This window comes from Melanerpes formicivorus, unplaced genomic scaffold (genome assembly GCF_026170545.1).
Source record: "Melanerpes formicivorus ecotype bairdi unplaced genomic scaffold, bMelFor1.0.p_v2 SCAF_42, whole genome shotgun sequence".
Lineage (NCBI taxonomy): Eukaryota > Metazoa > Chordata > Aves > Piciformes > Picidae > Melanerpes > Melanerpes formicivorus.
In genome coordinates this window covers 1,010,379-1,029,115 of record NW_027142394.1, presented here as the reverse complement: position 1 = coordinate 1,029,115, position 18,737 = coordinate 1,010,379, and the positions used below count along the sequence as shown (strand labels likewise).

At 50.0% G+C, this 18,737-nt stretch overlaps 1 protein-coding gene across 3 annotated transcripts in view; it reads left to right on the top strand.

Moving 5' to 3' along the window:
• SS18 (SS18 subunit of BAF chromatin remodeling complex) overlaps positions 1 to 18,737 on the top strand; it is a 60,738-nt gene that overhangs the window by 8,279 nt on the left and 33,722 nt on the right. For all 3 annotated transcript variants that reach the window (XM_068158736.1, XM_068158738.1, XM_068158737.1), the window contains exon 4: positions 14,750 to 14,903. In XM_068158736.1, coding sequence (XP_068014837.1) covers positions 14,750 to 14,903 — 154 coding nt within the window. The remainder of the gene's footprint in view (positions 1 to 14,749; positions 14,904 to 18,737) is intronic.

Genomic DNA, 18,737 nt, shown 5'->3' with positions numbered 1-18,737 from the left:
AATGACCTCCCTGCTCCTGCTGGCCACACTCTTCCTGATGCAGGCCAGGATGCCTTTGGCCCTCTTGTCCACTTGGGCACACTGCTGGCTCATGCTTAGGCAGCTGTCAATCAGCACCCCCAGGTCCCTCTTTGTTTGGCAGCTGGATGATCCTTGAGCTCCCTTCCAACCTTAGCAGTTCTATGATTCTATAATAGTGACTCCCTTTATTTTTTTCCCATCTGATATTTTCTGAGACTCTATTCCTGAACCTTTTACTGTGTAAGATTGCCTCAGATTTCCCCTCCCCTCTGTCCACTGTTTCTGGAGTAGTAAGGAAAGCTCCAACTAACATTCAAATAATCTGCTCTCTGCCTTTTGTGTTAATCAGAAAGCTCAGGGAGTTCATTGTGAGTACCACAAGGAAGCTTGAGGGTTGGGGTTTGGTGGGGGTTTTCTTTTCCCTGGTAATAAGCCTTTGCTTGAATTAATACAGTCTTGATTCATTTCTGTAATATGAAGCTAAAAAGAGGGTCTATAAAACAGCCATTCCTGGATACTAGTTCTCACCAACTGAAATTGAATTACTTTTTCTCTGCTCTCTGGAGAAGTGTTCTCCAATCAGTGCTACTGGTGAAGCATCCTTTCAAGTTGGTACCTAGAGGACTATAGAAACAGGGCTTCATTATGTCCAACCTGTTGTGCCTGCAGAGGCTCTTCTTTTTATAAATCCATGCTTGTAGCTGATGGGGGAGGGAAAGCAACCTTTAAGAGGGCTGTGTGTATTACTCTACTAATATGGTATGTTTTTAGAGGCTTAATTCATATCCTGGTTCTGATGACAACTGGAAATGAATTTGACCTTCTCCTAGTCCCTGGTGAGCAGCCCAGTACTTCAAGCTGTATGTGATGGCATCCTCATCTTCAAAGAAAATGAAGCTAGGGCCAGGGAAGACTTTTGACAGATCAGGACTGAAGTGCATTTCTGATTGCTTGAATGTAAGCAGTGAGACACCAGCAAGCACAGTGTGAGTTTTGCTGGGGAGGGTGGAGGAATCCCCTTCAGGCAACGGTGAAAGCAAGAAAAAGGGAGAACCTTCTTCTTTTCCCTTTTCTTTCAAACCTCTAAATTTTACTTTGTAGTTTTGTATTTTGTACTTTGTATTTTGTATTCCTCCCCTCTGCTCAGCCCTGGGGAGACCCCACCTGGAGTACTGCCTCCAGTTCTGGAGCCCCTATGACAAGAGGGATCTGGAGGTGCTGGAAGGTGTCCAGAGCAGGGCCAGGAGGAGGAGCAGAGGGCTGGAAAACCTCTCCTGTGAGGACAGACTGAAGGAGTTGGGGCTGTTCAGTCTGCAGAAGAGAAGGCTCCCAGGTGACCTCATTGTGGCCTTCCAGGATCTGCAGGGGGCTACAAGAAGTCTGGGGAAGGACTTCTCAGGATCTCAGGTAGTGATAGGACTAGGGGGAATGGAATGAAGCTGGAGGTGGGGAGATTCAGGCTGGAGGTGAGGAGGAAGTTCTTCCCCATGAGAGTGGTGAAGCCCTGGAATGGGTTGTCCAGGGAGGTGGTTGAGGCCCTGTCCCTGGAGGTGTTTAAGCCCAGGCTGGATGAGGCTGTGGGCAGGCTGATCTAGTGTGGGGTGTCCCTGCCCATGGCAGGGGGGTTGGAACTAGCTGATCCTTGTGGTCCCTTCCAACCCTAAATGATACTACTACTATGATACTACTTAAATATATATATATACACACACACATATTTATAACCTAAGCATAGATGCTCTGACTTCCCAAGTCAGATCTTTGAACATCTGCCTGAACTGTGGTAATGCAATCAGATAAATCAACTTTTTCTTGTGGGTTTCAGAAAGCACTTAAAGAACATTTTCCTGCCTTCCCCAAAAACTTCATCCAGAATGATTTGGGACCAGAATGATTTGAACTGTCATGTATTTAAAAGAAATTGCTAAGCCCAATTGTAGTTTATATTTTTTTAATTTTTAGGGGCAGATGTTAGTCAGTTAGAGGGCAGAAAGGCTCTGCAGAGGGACCTCGACAGGCTAGACAGCTGTGCAGAGGCCAACAGGATGGCATTCAACAAGTCCAAGTGCCAGGGACTGCACTTTGGCCACAGCAACCCCATGCAGAGCTACAGGCTGGGGGCAGAGTGGCTGAGAGCTCCCAAACAGAGAGGGACCAGGGGGTGCTGATTGACAGCCACCTGAATATGAGCCAGCAGTGTGCCAAGGTGGCCAAGAAGGCCAATGGCATCTCAGCCTGCATTAGGAATAGTGTGGCCAGCAGGAGCAGGGAAGTCCTTGTGCCCCTGTACTCTGCACTGGTTAGGCCACACCTTGAGTCCTGTGTCCAGTTCTGGGCCCCCCAGTTTAAGAAGGACATTGAGAGACTTGAAGGTGTCCAGAGAAGGGCAACAAGGCTGGGGAGAGGCCTTGAACACAGCCCTGTGAGGAGAGGCTGAGGGAGCTGGGGTTGCTTAGCCTGGAGAAGAGAAGGCTCAGGGGAGACCTCATTGCTCTCTACAACTACCTGAAAGGTGGTTGTAGCCAGGTGGGGGTTGGCCTCTTCTCCCAGGCAAGCAGCACCAGAACAAGGGGACACAGTCTCAAGCTGCACCGGGGGAGGTTTAGACTCGAGGTGAGGAGAAAGTTCTTCACCAATCGAGTCATTCGTCATTGGAATGTGCTGCCCAGGGAGGTGGTGGAGTCACCATCCCTGGAGGTGTTCAAGAGGGCATTGGATGTGGCACTTGGTGCCATGGTGTAGTCATGGGGTCTGTGTTGATAGGTTGGACTCGATGACCCTTGAGGTCTCTTTCAACCTTAGTTATACTGTGACCATGTGAGCTACTCTTTCCTTTCTGGTGCAAGATAAACTACTTCAGAGTGCTTTCCTTTATTAGCTCTCTGTAGAAGAGCTGATGAGGTTCAGGCTGACTTGCAGGTGTTATGTTTCTGTTAGCCATGCTTCTGTCAGCTGTTCACGCTGAATTCAAGGCTTGTGGGTGGCAGCAGTTAAATATGGAGTGTGTAAACATCTATCTTCATAGCAAAACCCATCAACCTGCTGGTATTACTGCTGCAGTAGTTTAGCACATTGCTGGACAGCTTCTGGAGTCGGGTGGATCTGATCTGTTTCTCCCTGGAAGATTGCTCCTCCAGTACAGTGTATGTATTTTTTCTGTGGCTTTTTTGTTTTATATCTGGTAAATGCACTCTAAAGAAACTTCACAACTTGCCTATTACTTCTTATAAAATGCTCTATGTGAAAGAGTCACAGAGCTGTTAGGGTTGGAAGGGACCTTGAGGATCATCCAGTTCCATTGCCCCAACCATGGATAATTGAGTGAAATATAACCATGGATAATTGAAGTGAAATATTGACTGAATAAAGAATGCTGTGTCAAAGAATATTTATGCAGTGCTGTATGAAATTTGATCATGGAATTATTCAGGCTGGAGGAACCTCACCTCTGAGGTTCATAGACTGATGGAATACCAGGCGGGAAGGGACCTCAAGGATCATCTAGTCCAACCATGCATCACTGAGTCCAGCTATCAACCCAGCACTGCCAGGTCACCACTAAACCCTGTTCCTCAGCACCACATCCACACCTCTTCTAAGCACTTCTAGGGATAGTCACTCCACCACTGCCCTGGGCAGCCTGTTGCAGGGATTTTTAACCCTTTCAGGGAGGAAATTGTTCCCACTGTCCATTCACTGAGCCAACCTGAGGCTGCTGCCTCTTGTTCCATTGCTTCATACTTGGGAGAAGATACTGACGCCCACCTGGCTCTGCCCTCCCCTCAGGGAGCTGTAAGGAGTGAGCAGTGAAGAGTGCAATGTCCTCTTTAAAGAGAGGGTTTAAGTATCACTTTTTGCTCTGTGTTAATGCTCAGTTCAAATGCCAAGTCAGAATTTCTCTGATTTTTGAAGGCACTGATGCAAATCAAGATTTAAACCCTGGTTATCATGTTGAGTTCACTGATTTATAGCATCATGGAATTGTCAGGGTTGGAAGGGACCTCAAGGATCAGCCAGTCCCAACCCCCCTGCCATGGCCAGGGACACCTCACACTACAGCAGGTTGCTCACAGCCACATCCAGCCTGGCTGCAAACACCTCCAGGCAGGAGGCTTCCACCACCTCCCTGGGCAACCTGTGCCAGGCTCTCACCACCCTCCTGGGGAGCAACTTCTTCCCCACATCCAATCTGAATCTACCCATTTCTAGTTTTGCTTCATTCCCCCCAGTCCTATCCCTCCCTGACACCCTCAAATGTCCCTCCCCAGCTTTCTTGTGGCCCCCTTCAGATCCTGGAAGGCCACAATTAGGTCTCCTTGGAGCCTTCTCTTCTCCAGACTGAATAGCTCCAACTCCCTCAGTCTGTCCTCATAGCAGAGGTGCTCCAGCCCTCTGATCTGAATGGTTTGGGTTGGCAGGAGGTTTAAAGAGAATCCAGCTCCAACCTCCTGCTATTGGCAGGGACACCTTCCACTAGCCCAGCTTGTTCAAGGCCTCATCCAACCTGGCCTTGGACACCTCCAGGGAGGAGGCATCCACAAGTTTCCTTGACACCCTCAGAAGTCCCTCCCCAGCTTTCTTGTAGCCCCCTTCATGTACTGGAAGGCCACAATTAGGTCTCCTCAGAGCCTTCTCTTCTCCAGGCTGAATGTGGTTCTCCAGACTGAATGGTTGAAAAGTGACTTGAACCTGAATGCTAACTCTGTCCTCTGAGTACTCTTTAGACTTCATGCTTCATATTGCTAGGAAAAATGCTTGTGGCCACTTGTCTGCCTCTGTCCACATCTGTTAGAATGCACTGTTCAAATGGCTGTGCTCCTGGAAGTATGGAACTGCCTGTAGAGAGCAAGATAAACCTTAACACTAAACAAATCCAGTGAACCAGAGAAATGCTTCCATAAAGAGGCCCAGGAAGTGAGGAAGAGGTGAAACAGGAGAAGCAGGCACTGCAGAGTGTGGGTGAAGGGAACCAGAAAGGCTTTGAAACTCCAGTGTTGTAACAAAGCTCTGGTTGTCTTTGTGTGCATGAGGTATTTTGGGTGTTAACTCATGTGTTGAAAGCCAGCTTGGCTGGGGCCTTGAGCAAACTGCTCTAGTGGAAGGTGTCCCTGCCCACATCAGGGGCTTGGAACTAGCTTGGCTGGGGCCTTGAGCAAGCTGCTCTAGTGGAAGGTGTCCCTGCCCACATCAGGGGCTTGGAACTAGCTTGGCTGGGGCCTTGAGCATGCTGCTGTAGTGGAAGGTGTCCCTGCCCACATCAGGGGTTTGGGACTAGCTTGGCTGGGGCCTTGAGCAAGCTGCTCTAGTGGAAGGTGTCCCTGCCCACATCAGGGGCTTGGAACTAGCTTGGCTGGGGCCTTGAGCATGCTGCTGTAGTGGAAGGTGTCCCTGCCCACATCAGGGGTTTGGGACTAGCTTGGTTGGGGCCTTGAGCAAGCTGCTCTAGTGGAAGGTGTCCCTGCCCACATCAGGGGTTTGGAACTAGCTTGGCTGGGGCCTTGAGCAAGCTGCTGTAGTGGAAGGTGTCCCTGCCTATGTCAGGGGTTTGGAACTAGCTTGGCTGGGGCCTTGAGCAAGCTGCTGTAGTGGAAGGTGTCCCTGCCTATGTCAGGGGTTTGGACCCAGCTAGGCTGGGGCCTTGAGCAAGCTGCTCTAGTGGAAGGTGTCCCTGCCTATGTCAGGGGTTTGGAACTAGCTAGGCTGGGGTCTTGAGCAAGCTGCTGTAGTGGAAGGTGTCCCTGCCTATGTCAGGGGTTTGGAACTAGCTAGGCTGGGGCCTTGAGCAAGCTGCTGTAGTGGAAGGTGTCCCTGCCCACATCAGGGGTTTGGAACTAGATAGGATATTTTAGGTCCCTGCACCAGGGGAGGTTCAGGCTGGATGTTAGGAAGAAATTCTTCCCAGAAAGAGAGCTTGGCCATTGGGATGTGCTGCCCAGGGAGGTGGTGGAGTCACCATCACTGGAGGTGTTTAAGAAGAGACTGGCTGAGGCACTTGGTGCCATGGTTTAGTTGATGAGATGGTGCTGGGTGATAGGTTGGACCCAATGATCTCAAAGGTCTTTTCCAACCTGGTTAATTCTCTTCTCCCCTCTCCCTCTCCACAGCTACCTGAATGACAATACAGAGAGGTAGGTGCTGCTCTCCTCTAACAGGTATTTAGTGATGGAGCAAGAGGGAATGGTCTCAAGCTGTACCAGGGCAGTTTCAGGCTGGACATTAGGAAAAGAACTTTCACTCAGTGAAGCGTTGGATGAGACTGCCCAGGGAGGTGGCTGAATCTCCATCCCTAGAGGTGTTTCAAAGAGGCAGAGTTGTGGTGCTGAGGGATATGGTGGAGTTAGAATCTTAAAGTTGTCTTTTCCAGCCAAAATGTGTGATTAATTGTGTGGAGAGGGAGATGTTTTCATTCTGCATCAGCTGAGATTCAGCACAGGGCTGTGCAAGTGGTTGTGGTGGCACAACTGAGAGGGTGCTGTTGGAGACAGAGCTGGAGGGAGTGCCTTTGACCAGCAGTTCCACTCAAAATACCAATACCAAAACATGGGAATTGAAGTTATCAGTGTGTTAGGAGGAGATTGAGAGGCCACTCATGTGCTCCACCTGCAATGAGAGATCACTAACTTGGGCAAGCTGCTTTGCACGTTTTGCTCCTCAGGTGTGTCCACACGGGGAGCTAGTGCACTGCACACAGAAAACTCCTGGTGCTGCCTGCTGGCTTCTGTGGCTGCTTTAGAAAGCAGTCAAATAGCAGCCAGCTTGAGTGGGGAGCATGCTCTGAGCTGTAATTCCTATTTGAAGGTGTGATTTGCCTCTCTGTAGGACAGAACCTGCACAATCAACACCCATTTCAAGCTTAGGTGGTTTGAGAGCTGTACCAGGCAGCCTGCTAACCTAGAGGCAAAGCCCTTTAGCCTGTGTGGTTTTGCTGTTTGCCCAGTGAAATGCAGGATTCTTTCTGCCTTGAGTGAGACCTTCTGGCTGCAGGAGAGGTGGAGTTTTAATGTTAACTTACTAAATGAAAGCAAAACCTGTCAACATTGGACCAGACACTAAAAGCCAAAGGGGCAAGAAGTGAGCAGCAACAGAAAGCTGCTGCTTTTGAGGCCAGCTGTGAGCTGCATGGTCTGGGGGAATTACAAAGTAGCCTTGAAGCTGTCTAATTCCTAGTTTTCAATGTTCCCCAGATGAGTGTCCACCCATAACTCAATGCCTGGTCCCTTAAAATGAAACCATCTGAATTCATACTTCATTGTTTAGTGTTTGATTGGAATAACTTAGAGAGTGGTGGTGAATGGTGCCACAGCCAGCTGGCAGCCAGTCATCAGTGGCATGCCCCAGGGATCAGTGCTGGGCCCTGTGCTCTTTAACATCTTCATTGATGATCTGGATGAGGGGGTCGAGTCAATCATCAGCAAATTTGCAGATGACACCAAGTTAGGAGCAGATGTTGGTCAGTTAGAGGGTAGAAAGGCTCTGCAGAGGGACCTCGACTGACTGGATAGAAGGGCAGAGTCCAGCAGGATGGCATTCAACAAGTCCAAGTGCCAGGGGCTGCACTTTGGCCACAGCAACCCCAGGCAGAGCTACAGGCTGGGGTCAAAGTGGCTGAGAGCTGCCAAACAGAGAGGGACCTGGGGGTGCTGATTGACAGCCACCTGAATATGAGCCAGCAGTGTGCCCAGGTGGCCAAGAAGGCCAATGGCATCCTGGCCTGCATTAGGAACAGTGTGGCCAGCAGGAGCAGGGAAGTCATTGTGCCCCTGTACTCTGCTTTGGTTAGGCCACACCTTGAGTCCTGTGTCCAGTTCTGGGCCCCTCAGTTTAAGAAGGACATTGAGACACTTGAAGGTGTCCAGAGAAGGGCAACAAAGGTGGGGAGAGGCCTTGAACACAAGCCCTATGAGGGGAGGCTGAGGGAGCTGGGGTTGTTTAGCCTGGAGAAGAGGAGGCTCAGGGGAGACCTTGCTCTTGACAACTCCCTGAAGGGAGGTTGTAGCCAGGTGGGGATTGGTCTCTTCTCCCAGTTAAGCAGCACCAGAAGAAGAGGACACAGTCTCAAGCTGTGCCAGGGGAAGTTTAGACTCGAGGTGAGGAGAAAGTTCTTCACCGAGTGAGTCGTTCATCATTGGAATGTGCTGCCCAGGGAGGTGGTGGAGTCCCCATCCCTGGAGGTGTTCAAGAGGGGATTGGATGTAGCACTTGGTGCCATGGTCTAGTCATGAGGTCTGTGTTGATAGGTTGGACTCGATGATCCTCGAGGTCTCTTCCAACCTTAGTTATACTGTGATACTATGATAGCTGTTGGATCTCCTTTTGGCTCCTGCCTCTGCTGGATGAGAGCTACTGCAGCTGCCCTCCTGCTCCTCAGCCACGTGGCCGGACCTGATCCTTTTCCCTGCTGCCTCTGCGCCTCCTCAGAGAAAGACTGGCTTTGTATTACTCTTTTTCTGTCCCACTCCCATCCATTCCTGTTCCTTGCCCTTGTGAACTTTTTCCTGATATTGTCATATATATAGTTTAAAGAAAAGTTCTTTGCCTCTCTACTTCCAAGCCGACTCCAGATTGTTGTTTTTTTCCCCCTCTCTGTTTGGAGGGAGGGGGAGGGGGAGAGGGGAAGAGATTCTCAGCCTTTTCCCCATTTGGGCTTTTAACTCCCAGTTAAGGCTCAAACCACTACAATGTGTTCCTTTATGCTCTCACTTCCCAGTCTGACACCTCAGCAAGCCCTCTGCAGGTGCCCTCCCCAGCTCTCAGCAGAGCCCTGTGCTCAGAGGCTGGGCCGGGCGCGCTGCAGGCCGGGCAGGGCTCCTCCTGGGATGGGCTGTTTTGCTTGGCAGAAGATGGTGGTTGGGGACTGAAAACAAAGGTGATTGATTGAATCCTGAGTCAGAGCTGCTCTTGGAAAGATCAGAAGGCCTTTCTGTTTGTGCTCCATGGAGCTTTTAGTTGTTGTTCTGAGGGAATGGGAAGCAGGTTGTGTTTTTGATAGTGTACTTCAGCTCTCTGCTGCTGCTTGTATCGATTAGCCATAGGGTGTTTTGGTGTGCTTCATGCTAGTTTCCTCTCTTCTTGCATTGTGTTGATAGTCCACCTCAGTTTTTAGAGCTATAAACGTTCCATAAAGTGATCTTTCAGCCTGGTAAGGAAAAAAATCCAATCACAGAATTGTTTGGGTTGGAATAGTATCATAGTATCAGTCAGGGTTGGAAGGGACCACAAGGATCTAGTTCCAATCCCCCTGCCATGGGCAGGGACACCCCACACTAGATCAGCCTGCCCAGAGCCTCATCCAGCCTGGGCTTAAACACCTCCAGGGACAGGGCCTCAACCACCTCCCTGCACAACCCATTCCAGGGCTTCACCACTCTCATGGGGAAGAACTTCCTCCTCACCTCCAGCCTGAATCTCCCCACCTCCAGCTTCATTCCATTCCCCCTAGTCCTATCACTCCCTGAGATCCTGAGCAGTCCCTCCCCAGCCTTCTTGGAGCCCCCTTCAGATCCTGGAAGGCCACAATGAGGTCACCTGGGAGCCTTCTCTTCTCCAGACTGAACAGCCCCAACTCCTTCAGTCTGTCCTCACAGGAGAGGTGCTCCAGCCCTCTGATCATCCTTGTGGCCCTTCTCTGGACACCTTCCAGCACCTCCACATCCCTCTTGTCATAGGGGCTCCAGAACTGGAGGCAGGACTCCAGGTGGGGTCTCCCCAGAGCTGAGCAGACGGGGAGAATCACCTCCCTTGCCCTGCTGGCCACACTTCTCCTGCTGCAGCCCAGGATCTGATTGGCTTTCTGGGCTGCAAGTGCACACTGAGAGCTCCTGGTGAGCTTCTCCTCCCCCAGCACCCCCAAGGCTCTCTCCTCAGGGCTGCTTTCCAGCCATTCCCTGCCCAGCCTGCATTTGTGCCTGGGGTTGCCTCGATCCAGCTGCAGGACCCTGCCCTTGGTCTTGTTGAACCTCCTGAGGTTGGCTTGTGCCCACCTCTCCAGCCTGGCCAGGTTCCTCTGGATGGATCCCTTCCCTCCAGCTGTCTGCTGCCCCACACAGCTTGGTGTCATCAGCAAACCTGCTGAGGGTGCACTCAGTGCCACTGTCCATGGCACCCACAGAGATGTTGAACAAGCCTGGTGCCAAGAGTGATCCCTGAGGGACTCTGCTTGTCCCTGGCCTCCCCTGGGACATGGAGGCATGGACAGCCACTCTTTGGGTGCAGCCATCAGGCCAGTTGAAGGGACCCTTAAGATCATTGAGTCCAAGCATCAACCTACCACCACCACAGCCCAGCTGTGTGATTCCACGTGGCAGCTTTCATTGGTTATTGTCTTCCATTTGCTCTAATTTATTATTGAACAGAAAAGTCCTCCAAAAAAAACCCCAACCCAAACCAACCCTGCAGTTTGGCTTTTAAAGTGTATGCTTTCAGATAACTTGTGGGTTCAGGAGGAGGAGGATTTTTATGGTTGTTTGGCTGCAGGTTGTCAGTTAATATTTAATGCTTTCTTGTGGGTTTCTTGTCCCCTTTCTTGCTCAGGTTTCCACTTCCCATTGCCAGAGTGGCACTAAATAGCTGCCCCCTCCACTCCCCCTTTCTTTTTTAATCATAATTATTATTTTTCATGCTCTGATAACTTTTAAATGCTCATGGAGGGTATGAGTTGTACTCTGTGTGTAGGGAAGTGAGCCAAAACGGAGTGTTTAGCAAGTGGAGCTAATTTCCATCTCATTCTTTCATTGGTTTTTTACTGTTAGTGGAATGTTTAACATTTTCTGCTTTGTAACTGGAATGAATTTAGTAGTGATTGTCATTGTCACTCCTCACTTCTCATCAACTAAACCATGGCACTTAGTCTCTTATTTTAAACAGGGCTGGAAAAGGCCTCAGAGATCATCAAGTCCAACCTATTACCTGACAACTAAACCATGGCTCCAAGTGCCACATCCAGTCCCCTCTTGAACACCTCCAGGGACAGTGACTCCACCACCTCCCTGGGCAGCACATCCCAATGGCCAATCTCTCTTGCTGTAAAAAGAGTTTAATCTTATTCTTCCTTCAGAAGATAAATCTATCTGTGGAATTTTCCTAGAGATAGAATAGAAAGAAAAGAATTAACCAGCTTGGAAAAGACCTTTGAGATCAAGTCCAACCCATCTTGAGTCCTGTGTCCAGTTCTGGGCCCCTCAGTTTAGGAAAGATGTTGGGTTGCTGGAAGGTGTCCAGAGAAGGGCAACAAAGCTGGGGAGGGGTCTGGAGCACAGCCCTGTGAGGAGAGGCTGAGGGAGCTGGGGTTGCTTAGCCTGGAGAAGAGGAGGTTCAGGGGAGGCCTTATTACTGTCTCCAACTCCCTGAAGGGAGGTTGTAGCCAGGAGGGGGTTGGTCTCTTCTCCCAGGCAAGCAGCACCAGAACAAGAGGACACAGTCTCAAGCTGTGCCAGGGGAAGTTTAGGCTGGATGTTAGGGAGAAAGTCCTCCCAGAATGAGAGATTGGCCATTGGAATGTGCTGCCCAGGGAGGTGGTGGAGTCACCATCCCTGGAGGTATTTAGGAAGAGCCAGGATGAGGCACTTGGTGCCATGGTTTAGTTGATTAGATGGTGCTGGGTGATAGGTTTGGACTTGATGATGTCAAAGGCCTTTTCCAACCTGGTCTGGTCTGGTCCTATTCTATTCTATTCTATTCTATTCTATTCTATTCTATTCTATTCTATTCTATTCTATTCTATTCTATTCTATTCTATTCTATTCTAAAGTTTGTTCCAGCACTTACCCAACAGAAGGAGGGAAGTACCCTTTGGTTCTGTTAATCTAACAACATTTGAGCGTTGTTTCACCCTTCAGGTGTGGAGTGAATGGGTAGGGCTCACATTGGGTACATTGCCTTTCATGGAGGGTAGCAGGCTTCTTTTCTCCTGAGTGTTTGGCCCTTGAATTCTGTGGTTATTTTGTATTTTCAAAGTCTTTTCTCATGCATAGTGCACATTAGCTGAGGATGCTCAATTTCCTTCACATCTGTGAAGAACAGAAAGGTTTTATGACCCAAGTGTTGAGGGTCTTGGAGGGTTCTGTTTTCTTTTGGTCACTTTTTACATTCAGGAAGTTTATCGCTTCATAAGAATGGTTTGGGTTGGAAGGGACCTTAAAAATCATCTAGTTCCAACCCCCTGATATGGGCAGGGACACCTCCTGCCACACCAGCTTGCTGAAGGCTCTCCCCAACCTGACTTTCAACACTTCCAGGCTTGCAGCCTCCACAGCTTCCCTGGGCAACCTGTTCTAGGGACTCACCACCTGCATTGGTGATAATTTCCTCCTAATGTCTCATCTCAATCCATCTTCTCCCAGTTTGAAGCCATCACCCCTCATACTGTCACTCCATGCCTCTGTCAAAAGTCCCCCTCCAGCTCTCCTGTAGCCCCCTTCAAATGCTGCAACACTGCTCTAAGGTCTCCCTAGAGCCTTCTCCAGGCTGAACAGCCCCAGCTCTCTCATCCTGCATTCATGGCAGAGGTGCTCCAACCCTCCACTTAGAAAAGCCTGGATCAGCTCCAGTAGTAATAGAGAAGTTGCTGGTTTAAAACAGGATTTTTTTTCCCCCCTTGTTTTCTTCTGTCTGCAGCTAATAGAAAAGTAGTCTGGAGGAATTTCAGTGGGGAATAATTCTATCAGCTGGAGACATTTCTCTTTAATTACTATGAGATGGGGTTTGGTTTATGACCCTGAGACAGAGGCTTGTGCCACACTTTAAAAATCCTTTCTACAATCTTCTATAGAAGTGTTCCAGTGGCATGTGTGCCCCTGTGCTCAGCACTGCTTAGGCCACACCTTGAGTCCTGTGTCCAGTTCTGGGCCTCTCAGTTTAAGAAGGATGTTGAGACACCTGAATGTGTCCAGAGAAGGCCGGGGAGGGGTTTGGAGCACAGCCCTGTGAGGAGAGGCTGAGGGAGCTGGGGTTGCTTAGCCTGGAGAAGAGGAGGCTCAGGGGAGACCTTCTTGCTGTCTGCAACTCCCTGAAGGGAGGTTGTAGCCAGGTGGGGGTTGGTCTCTTCTCCCAGGCAAGCAGCAGCAGAACAAGAGGACACAGTCTCAAGCTGTGCCAGGGGAGATTTAGGCTGGATGTTAGGAAGAAATTCTTCACAGAGAGAGTGATTGGCCATTGGGATGTGCTGCCCAGGGAGGTGGGGGAATCACCATCACTGGAGGTGTTTACCAGGAGACTTGATGGGGTGCTTGATTCCATGGTTTAGTTGATTAGATGGTGCTGGATGATAGGTTGGACTCTATGATCTTGAAGGCCTTTTCCAACCTGGTCTGGTCCATTCCATTCCATGCCATTCCAAGCCATTCCATTCCATGCCATTCCATTCAATTAAAAATGTTGAGAGAATAGAGCTGCCTTTCACTCTTACCTTTCATACCTTTTGCCTCCTCTTCTGGAGGATGATAAAGAACCCTAGAATTGTTACAGCTGGAAAGCTCTCTAAGGTCATCAAGCCCAATCACTGACCTAACACTGCCATGGCCACTAAACCATGTCCCCAAGTGCCATGGCCACAGGTTTCTTAAGCCCCTCTGGGGACAGTGACTCCACCACCTCCGTGGGCAGCTGTGGTGGTGTTAGGCTGATGGTTTGGCTCAATCTTAGAGGTTCTTTCCAGCCAAAACAATTGTATGATTTTATGGTTTACAGACCTCCTGGTGAGTAGCAGTAGGTGTAAGGGGAACTGGGCTGGACAGGAACTTTAGGATTCACTCCTTTGGTTCTGCCTATAAAGAGAAACATTGAAAGCGACCCACACAGTTGTGTCATAGCAAGGGGTTTAGATGGGTAGCTCTGCCCTTTCAGAGTGGGTCCTCAAATGCAGAAACCCAGGCATGCCTCTCTCAGAGGTCTTTATTCTCCTGAGAGCATTTGGCTAAGGAATGTGAGGAGGATCCTGCAGCCTCCGGGGTGTGTTTAGCAGAGAAAGGAAGCTGTGCCTCCTTGCGCTGCCCTCAGTAGAACCCAAGAGTGAATTCCCCCTTGTATTCATTGTTTTTCTTGCTCTCCCTCTTTGAACTCTCAAGGTTATTCAGTTATTTTCCTCACAATTTCATTAGGAAATTTGCCAAAAACATCCTTTCTAGGCAGCTGTCTCTGGACCTTTGGAGGCCAGCACTAATGTGCTTGCAGTCTGTGGGGGGCATTTGGCAGGGAACGAGGAGCCGAGCCTTCAGCGCTTCGGCGGGGAGAGAGGAAGAGGCGGCTGAGGCTTTACCACACCTAGGTGCAAATGGTTCTGGCTGGTCTGTGAGGCTTCCATCTCTTGCTGTACCTGTTTTGTCCTGCTGCAAGGTCTGTTAACAGCAACAGACCTTTGATGTGAGAGAATCGCAGGGGGAAAGTTGTTGTTTCGCTGCTCGCCGAACGCCGCTTCGTGTGTTCGCGGGAAGGGAGGAACTCCCCAACAACCTGCAACTCTTCAGGTGTCAGTTTTGGATGAGGCAGTGATTTGTTATTTTGGTGTGTTTTGAAGCGTGCTTCAGGGTGCTGTGGTGCTGTCTGCAGCCCCAAATTGATTGAACTGTCAGCCTTTTGCCAGAGATTCACGTGGGGAGGAGTTAAAGCTGCCAGAAAGGGCTCGGAAGGGCTTTCGGCGTGCCCGAGCGGTATAGGAAGCACTGCAGCATATGTACATAGCGTCTATTTGTCAGCCTAACTGCTTCTCCTGTTTGACTAAACTGTCTCCTTCCAGCCACCCACACAGAATATGCCTATGGGTCCAGGAGGGATGAGTCAGAGCGGCCCTCCCCCGCCGCCGCGCTCCCACAGCATGTCTTCAGAGGCGATGGTAGGTGGGGGCCCTCCTGCACCACACATGCAGAGCCAGATGAACGGCCAGATGCCTGGTAAGTTTTTCTCCTCGAAGACATTAACACCAGCGTTGCCTGGCAACTGAAACGACATGGGGGCTCGAGGGATACTAGATTGTTGATGACAAAACTGCTTTGAATGCCCCCGAGTACGAGCTCTCTTAGAGTTTGTTAGCTACAGAGCTACGTGACCTGTATTCAGTGTTTATCAGGCTGCCCTTGGGCTTTGATGTAGCTGACACACAGCATTCCTCTGATGAACAGAACTGGCTAAATTTAGTCTGTTTGAAACCATGCAGTACAGCTGGCTTTGGAAGGCTTACTGGGGAAAGGTAGTGGCCTGTGGCTGAGCGAACACAAATCCTCCCGTCAAAGGATCATGTGAAATCGTTGGGGCTAAATAATTAGATCACAGTGAAAGAGCTGCATCTTGGAGAGGGTGTTTGAATGTGGATAAACTCAGCCCTGGTGAGACCCCACCTGGAGTACTGTGTCCAGTTCTGGAGCCCCTATTACAAGAGGGATGTGGAGGTGCTGGAAGATGTCCAGAGAAGGGCCAGGAGGATGATCAGAGGGCTGGAGCACCTCTCCTGTGAGGACAGACTGAGGGAGTTGGGGCTGTTCAGTCTGCAGAAGACAAGGCTCCCAGGTGACCTCATTGTGGCCTTCCAGTATCTGAAGGGGGCTCCAAGAAGGCTGGGGAGGGACTGCTCAGGATCTCAGGCAGTGATAGGACTAGGGGGAATGGAATGAAGCTGGAGGTGGGGAGATTCAGGCTGGAGGGGAGGAGGAAGTTCTTCTCCATGAGAGTGGTGAAGCCCTGGAATGGGTTGTGCAGGGAGGTGGTTGAGGCCCCGTCCCTGGAGGTGTTTAAGCCCAGGCTGGATGAGGCTCTGGCCAGCCTGCTCTAGTGTGGGGTGTCCCTGCCCATGGCAGGGGGGTTGGAACTAGATGATCCTTGTGGTCCCTTCCAACCCTGAATGATACTATGATACTATGAATAAATGTTACAGAGAGAGGAAAAAAATCCCACCCAACAGAAGGTTGCTTTTCTCCAGAAGGCCATCCAGCTTCCACTCATCCTCTGTGTTCTCTCTTGGAGAGGATGGGTTGAGTCGGAAGGGGGATTGGGAAAGAAAGGGCCTCCAGGTTGTTGTTGCTCTGGGTGGAAATGTGAGCTCAGTTTTTATGCCAGCCTGGTTTGTAATAAAAAGCAAAGTGCTGGGGAAGTCAGAAACAAAGCAGTGAAACGGCATGGCAAAAGCCCACCGTTGTACCTAGCAGTCAGTTGTAGCTCTGGGCTAACTATTCCCTTCAGCAGGCAGATCAGCCTGGAGGAGGCCCTGGATGAGGCCCTGGATGAGGCTGCTTCTTTATTGAGAGGCTGTTTGCCTGGAATTTCCACTCCTGAAGTTATACAGCCTCTTTGATGTGAATTGGCTTTCAGCTTGAAGTTGCATTCCTAGGACTGCTTTTGTTCAGGACACCTTTGGGTCTGGGTTTTTGGTTTTGTAAGGAGGAAATTCTACTGCCAAAGCTCTTCAGGGTATTGATTCTTCCAAGAAAGGTAAACTGCTCTGAAAAATTCACCTCTCAGTGGTCACAAGGATAAAGATGGTCACAAGGATAAGCTTCATGACAGTAAATAACTCTGCAAAACTCTGTGGAAAGTAAAAAATTATTGTTGCAGTCTAGGAGAGAATGGAATAAACCAGGTTGGAAGAGACCTTCAAGATCATCACATCCAACCTATCAACCAATCCAACACCACCTAATCAACTAACCCATGGCACCAAGCAGCCCATCAAGTCTCCTCCTGAATACCTCCAGTGATGGTGACTCCACCACCTCCTCAGGCAGCCCATTCCAATGGGCAATCACTCTCTCTGTGTAGAACTTCTTCCTAACCTCCAGCCTAAACCTCCCCTGGCACAGCCTGAGACTGTGTCCTCTTGTTCTGGTGTTGGCTGCCTGGGAGAAGAGACCACCCCCCACCCTTCAGGTAGTTGTAGAGAGCAATAAGGTCACCCCTGAGTCTCCTCCTCTCCAGGCTAAGCAACCCCAGCTCCCTCAGCCTCTCCTCACAGGGCTGTGCTCCAAGCCCCTCACCAACTTTGTTGCCCTTCTCTGGACACCTTCCAGCAAGTCAACCTCCTTCCTAAACTGAAGGGCCCAGAACTGGACACAGGACTCAAGGTGTGGCCTAACCAGTGCAGTGTACAGGGGCAGAATGACCTCCCTGCTCCTGCTGGCCACACTGTTGCAGGCCAGGATGTCATTGGCCCTCTTGGCTGTCTGGGCACACTGCAGGCTCATGTTCAGCCTACCATCGACCAGTACCCCCAGGTCCTTTTCTGCCTGGCTGCTCTCAGCCACTCTGACCCCAGCCTGTAGCACTGCCTGGGGTTGTTGTAGCCAATGTGTAGAACCTGGCACTTGGATGTGTTCAATCTCCTGCCCTTGGCCTCTCCCATCTGTCCAGCCTGTCGAGGTCCCTCTGCAGAGCCTCTCTACCCTCCAGCAGATCAACTCCTGCCCCCAGCTTGGTGTCATCAGCAAATTTACTGCTGATGGACTCAATGCCCTCATCCAGATCATCTATAAAGATGTTAAAGAGCACAGGGCCCAGCACTGATCCCTGGGGCACACCACTAGTGCCTGGCTGCCAGCTGGCTGTGGCACCATTCACCCCCACATCCAGCTGGTGGCCAGTCTACTTCCTGTGCAAATCTTGATCCAATGGACCTGATAGTTGCAGCTTTTCTGAGAAGACAAAGTGACCAGCCTGCAGAGGCTGTGTGTAAGCAGTGAAATGAATGATCTAGAGAAGAGCTGAGTGCCATCCCCACGTTGGTCATGGGCTGTGTTTGGAAGTGAAAAAGAGCAATACATGCTGCTCCCTAAGTAGGGCAGAGAGATTCTGGTTGTAGAGTCCTCTATCCATCTAAGATCCATCAGCTCCCATGGAGAATAGCATTGCCTCTCACAAATCAGTCCCTTTGACCCTCTGGTGTAATCATATTATTGTTATTATAATGATCTTTTCCAAGGAGAAGGATTACCAAGTCACAATGTGAGCCTAATGACTGCAGCGCAGAGCCACGGGGGAGGAAAGGCACTCCTTAAACATACATATTTTGTAATTAGATAGAGCAAGAAAAGAGCTCTTAGGAAAATGGGGGGAAAGGTAAATAGGTTTGTTTTGGTATTCACCTAGACAGCTACTTAAACACACATTCCCAACTCAGCTTTCCTTTCGACTTTCCTCCGACACATTCCCCTTCTGGAATGTCAGTCCCTCCCCTGCCCTGTCTGAGGTTGTCTCTGAGGATGTGAAGATAAACAGCTGAGGATTGAGGGCATCTCTAATGTCACAAAGGCAAGCTACAATCATTTCATAGCTAGGCATTGAAAAAGGGGCATCAGGATCATCTTGTTAAGTGGAGAGCTGAGTGGTGTTTTGGTTTGGGTGTTTGCTCGTCTGCCTGCATGTGAGCTTTGCTGTAGTTCCTAGGCATGCTCTTATTGTCACTCCTGCAGTGGATGCTTCTGCTTTCTCTTTGGAGGGCACTTGCTCTAGAGTTACATAGCCACTTTGTAATAGAAACCCAGATACAAAGCCTTGAACATCTGGAGATGTGAGCTGTCCAAAAGGAATAATCAGTGCTGGGCCTCATCCTGTTCAATATCTTTATTGGTGATCTGCATGAGGGCATTGAGTCCATCAGCAGTAAGTTTGCAGATGACACCAACTTGGGAGCAGGAGTTGATCTGTTAGGGGGTAGAAGGGCTCTGCAGAGGGACCTTACCAGGCTGAACAGATGGGCAGAGTCCAACAAGATGACATTCAACAAGTCCAAGCACTTTGAC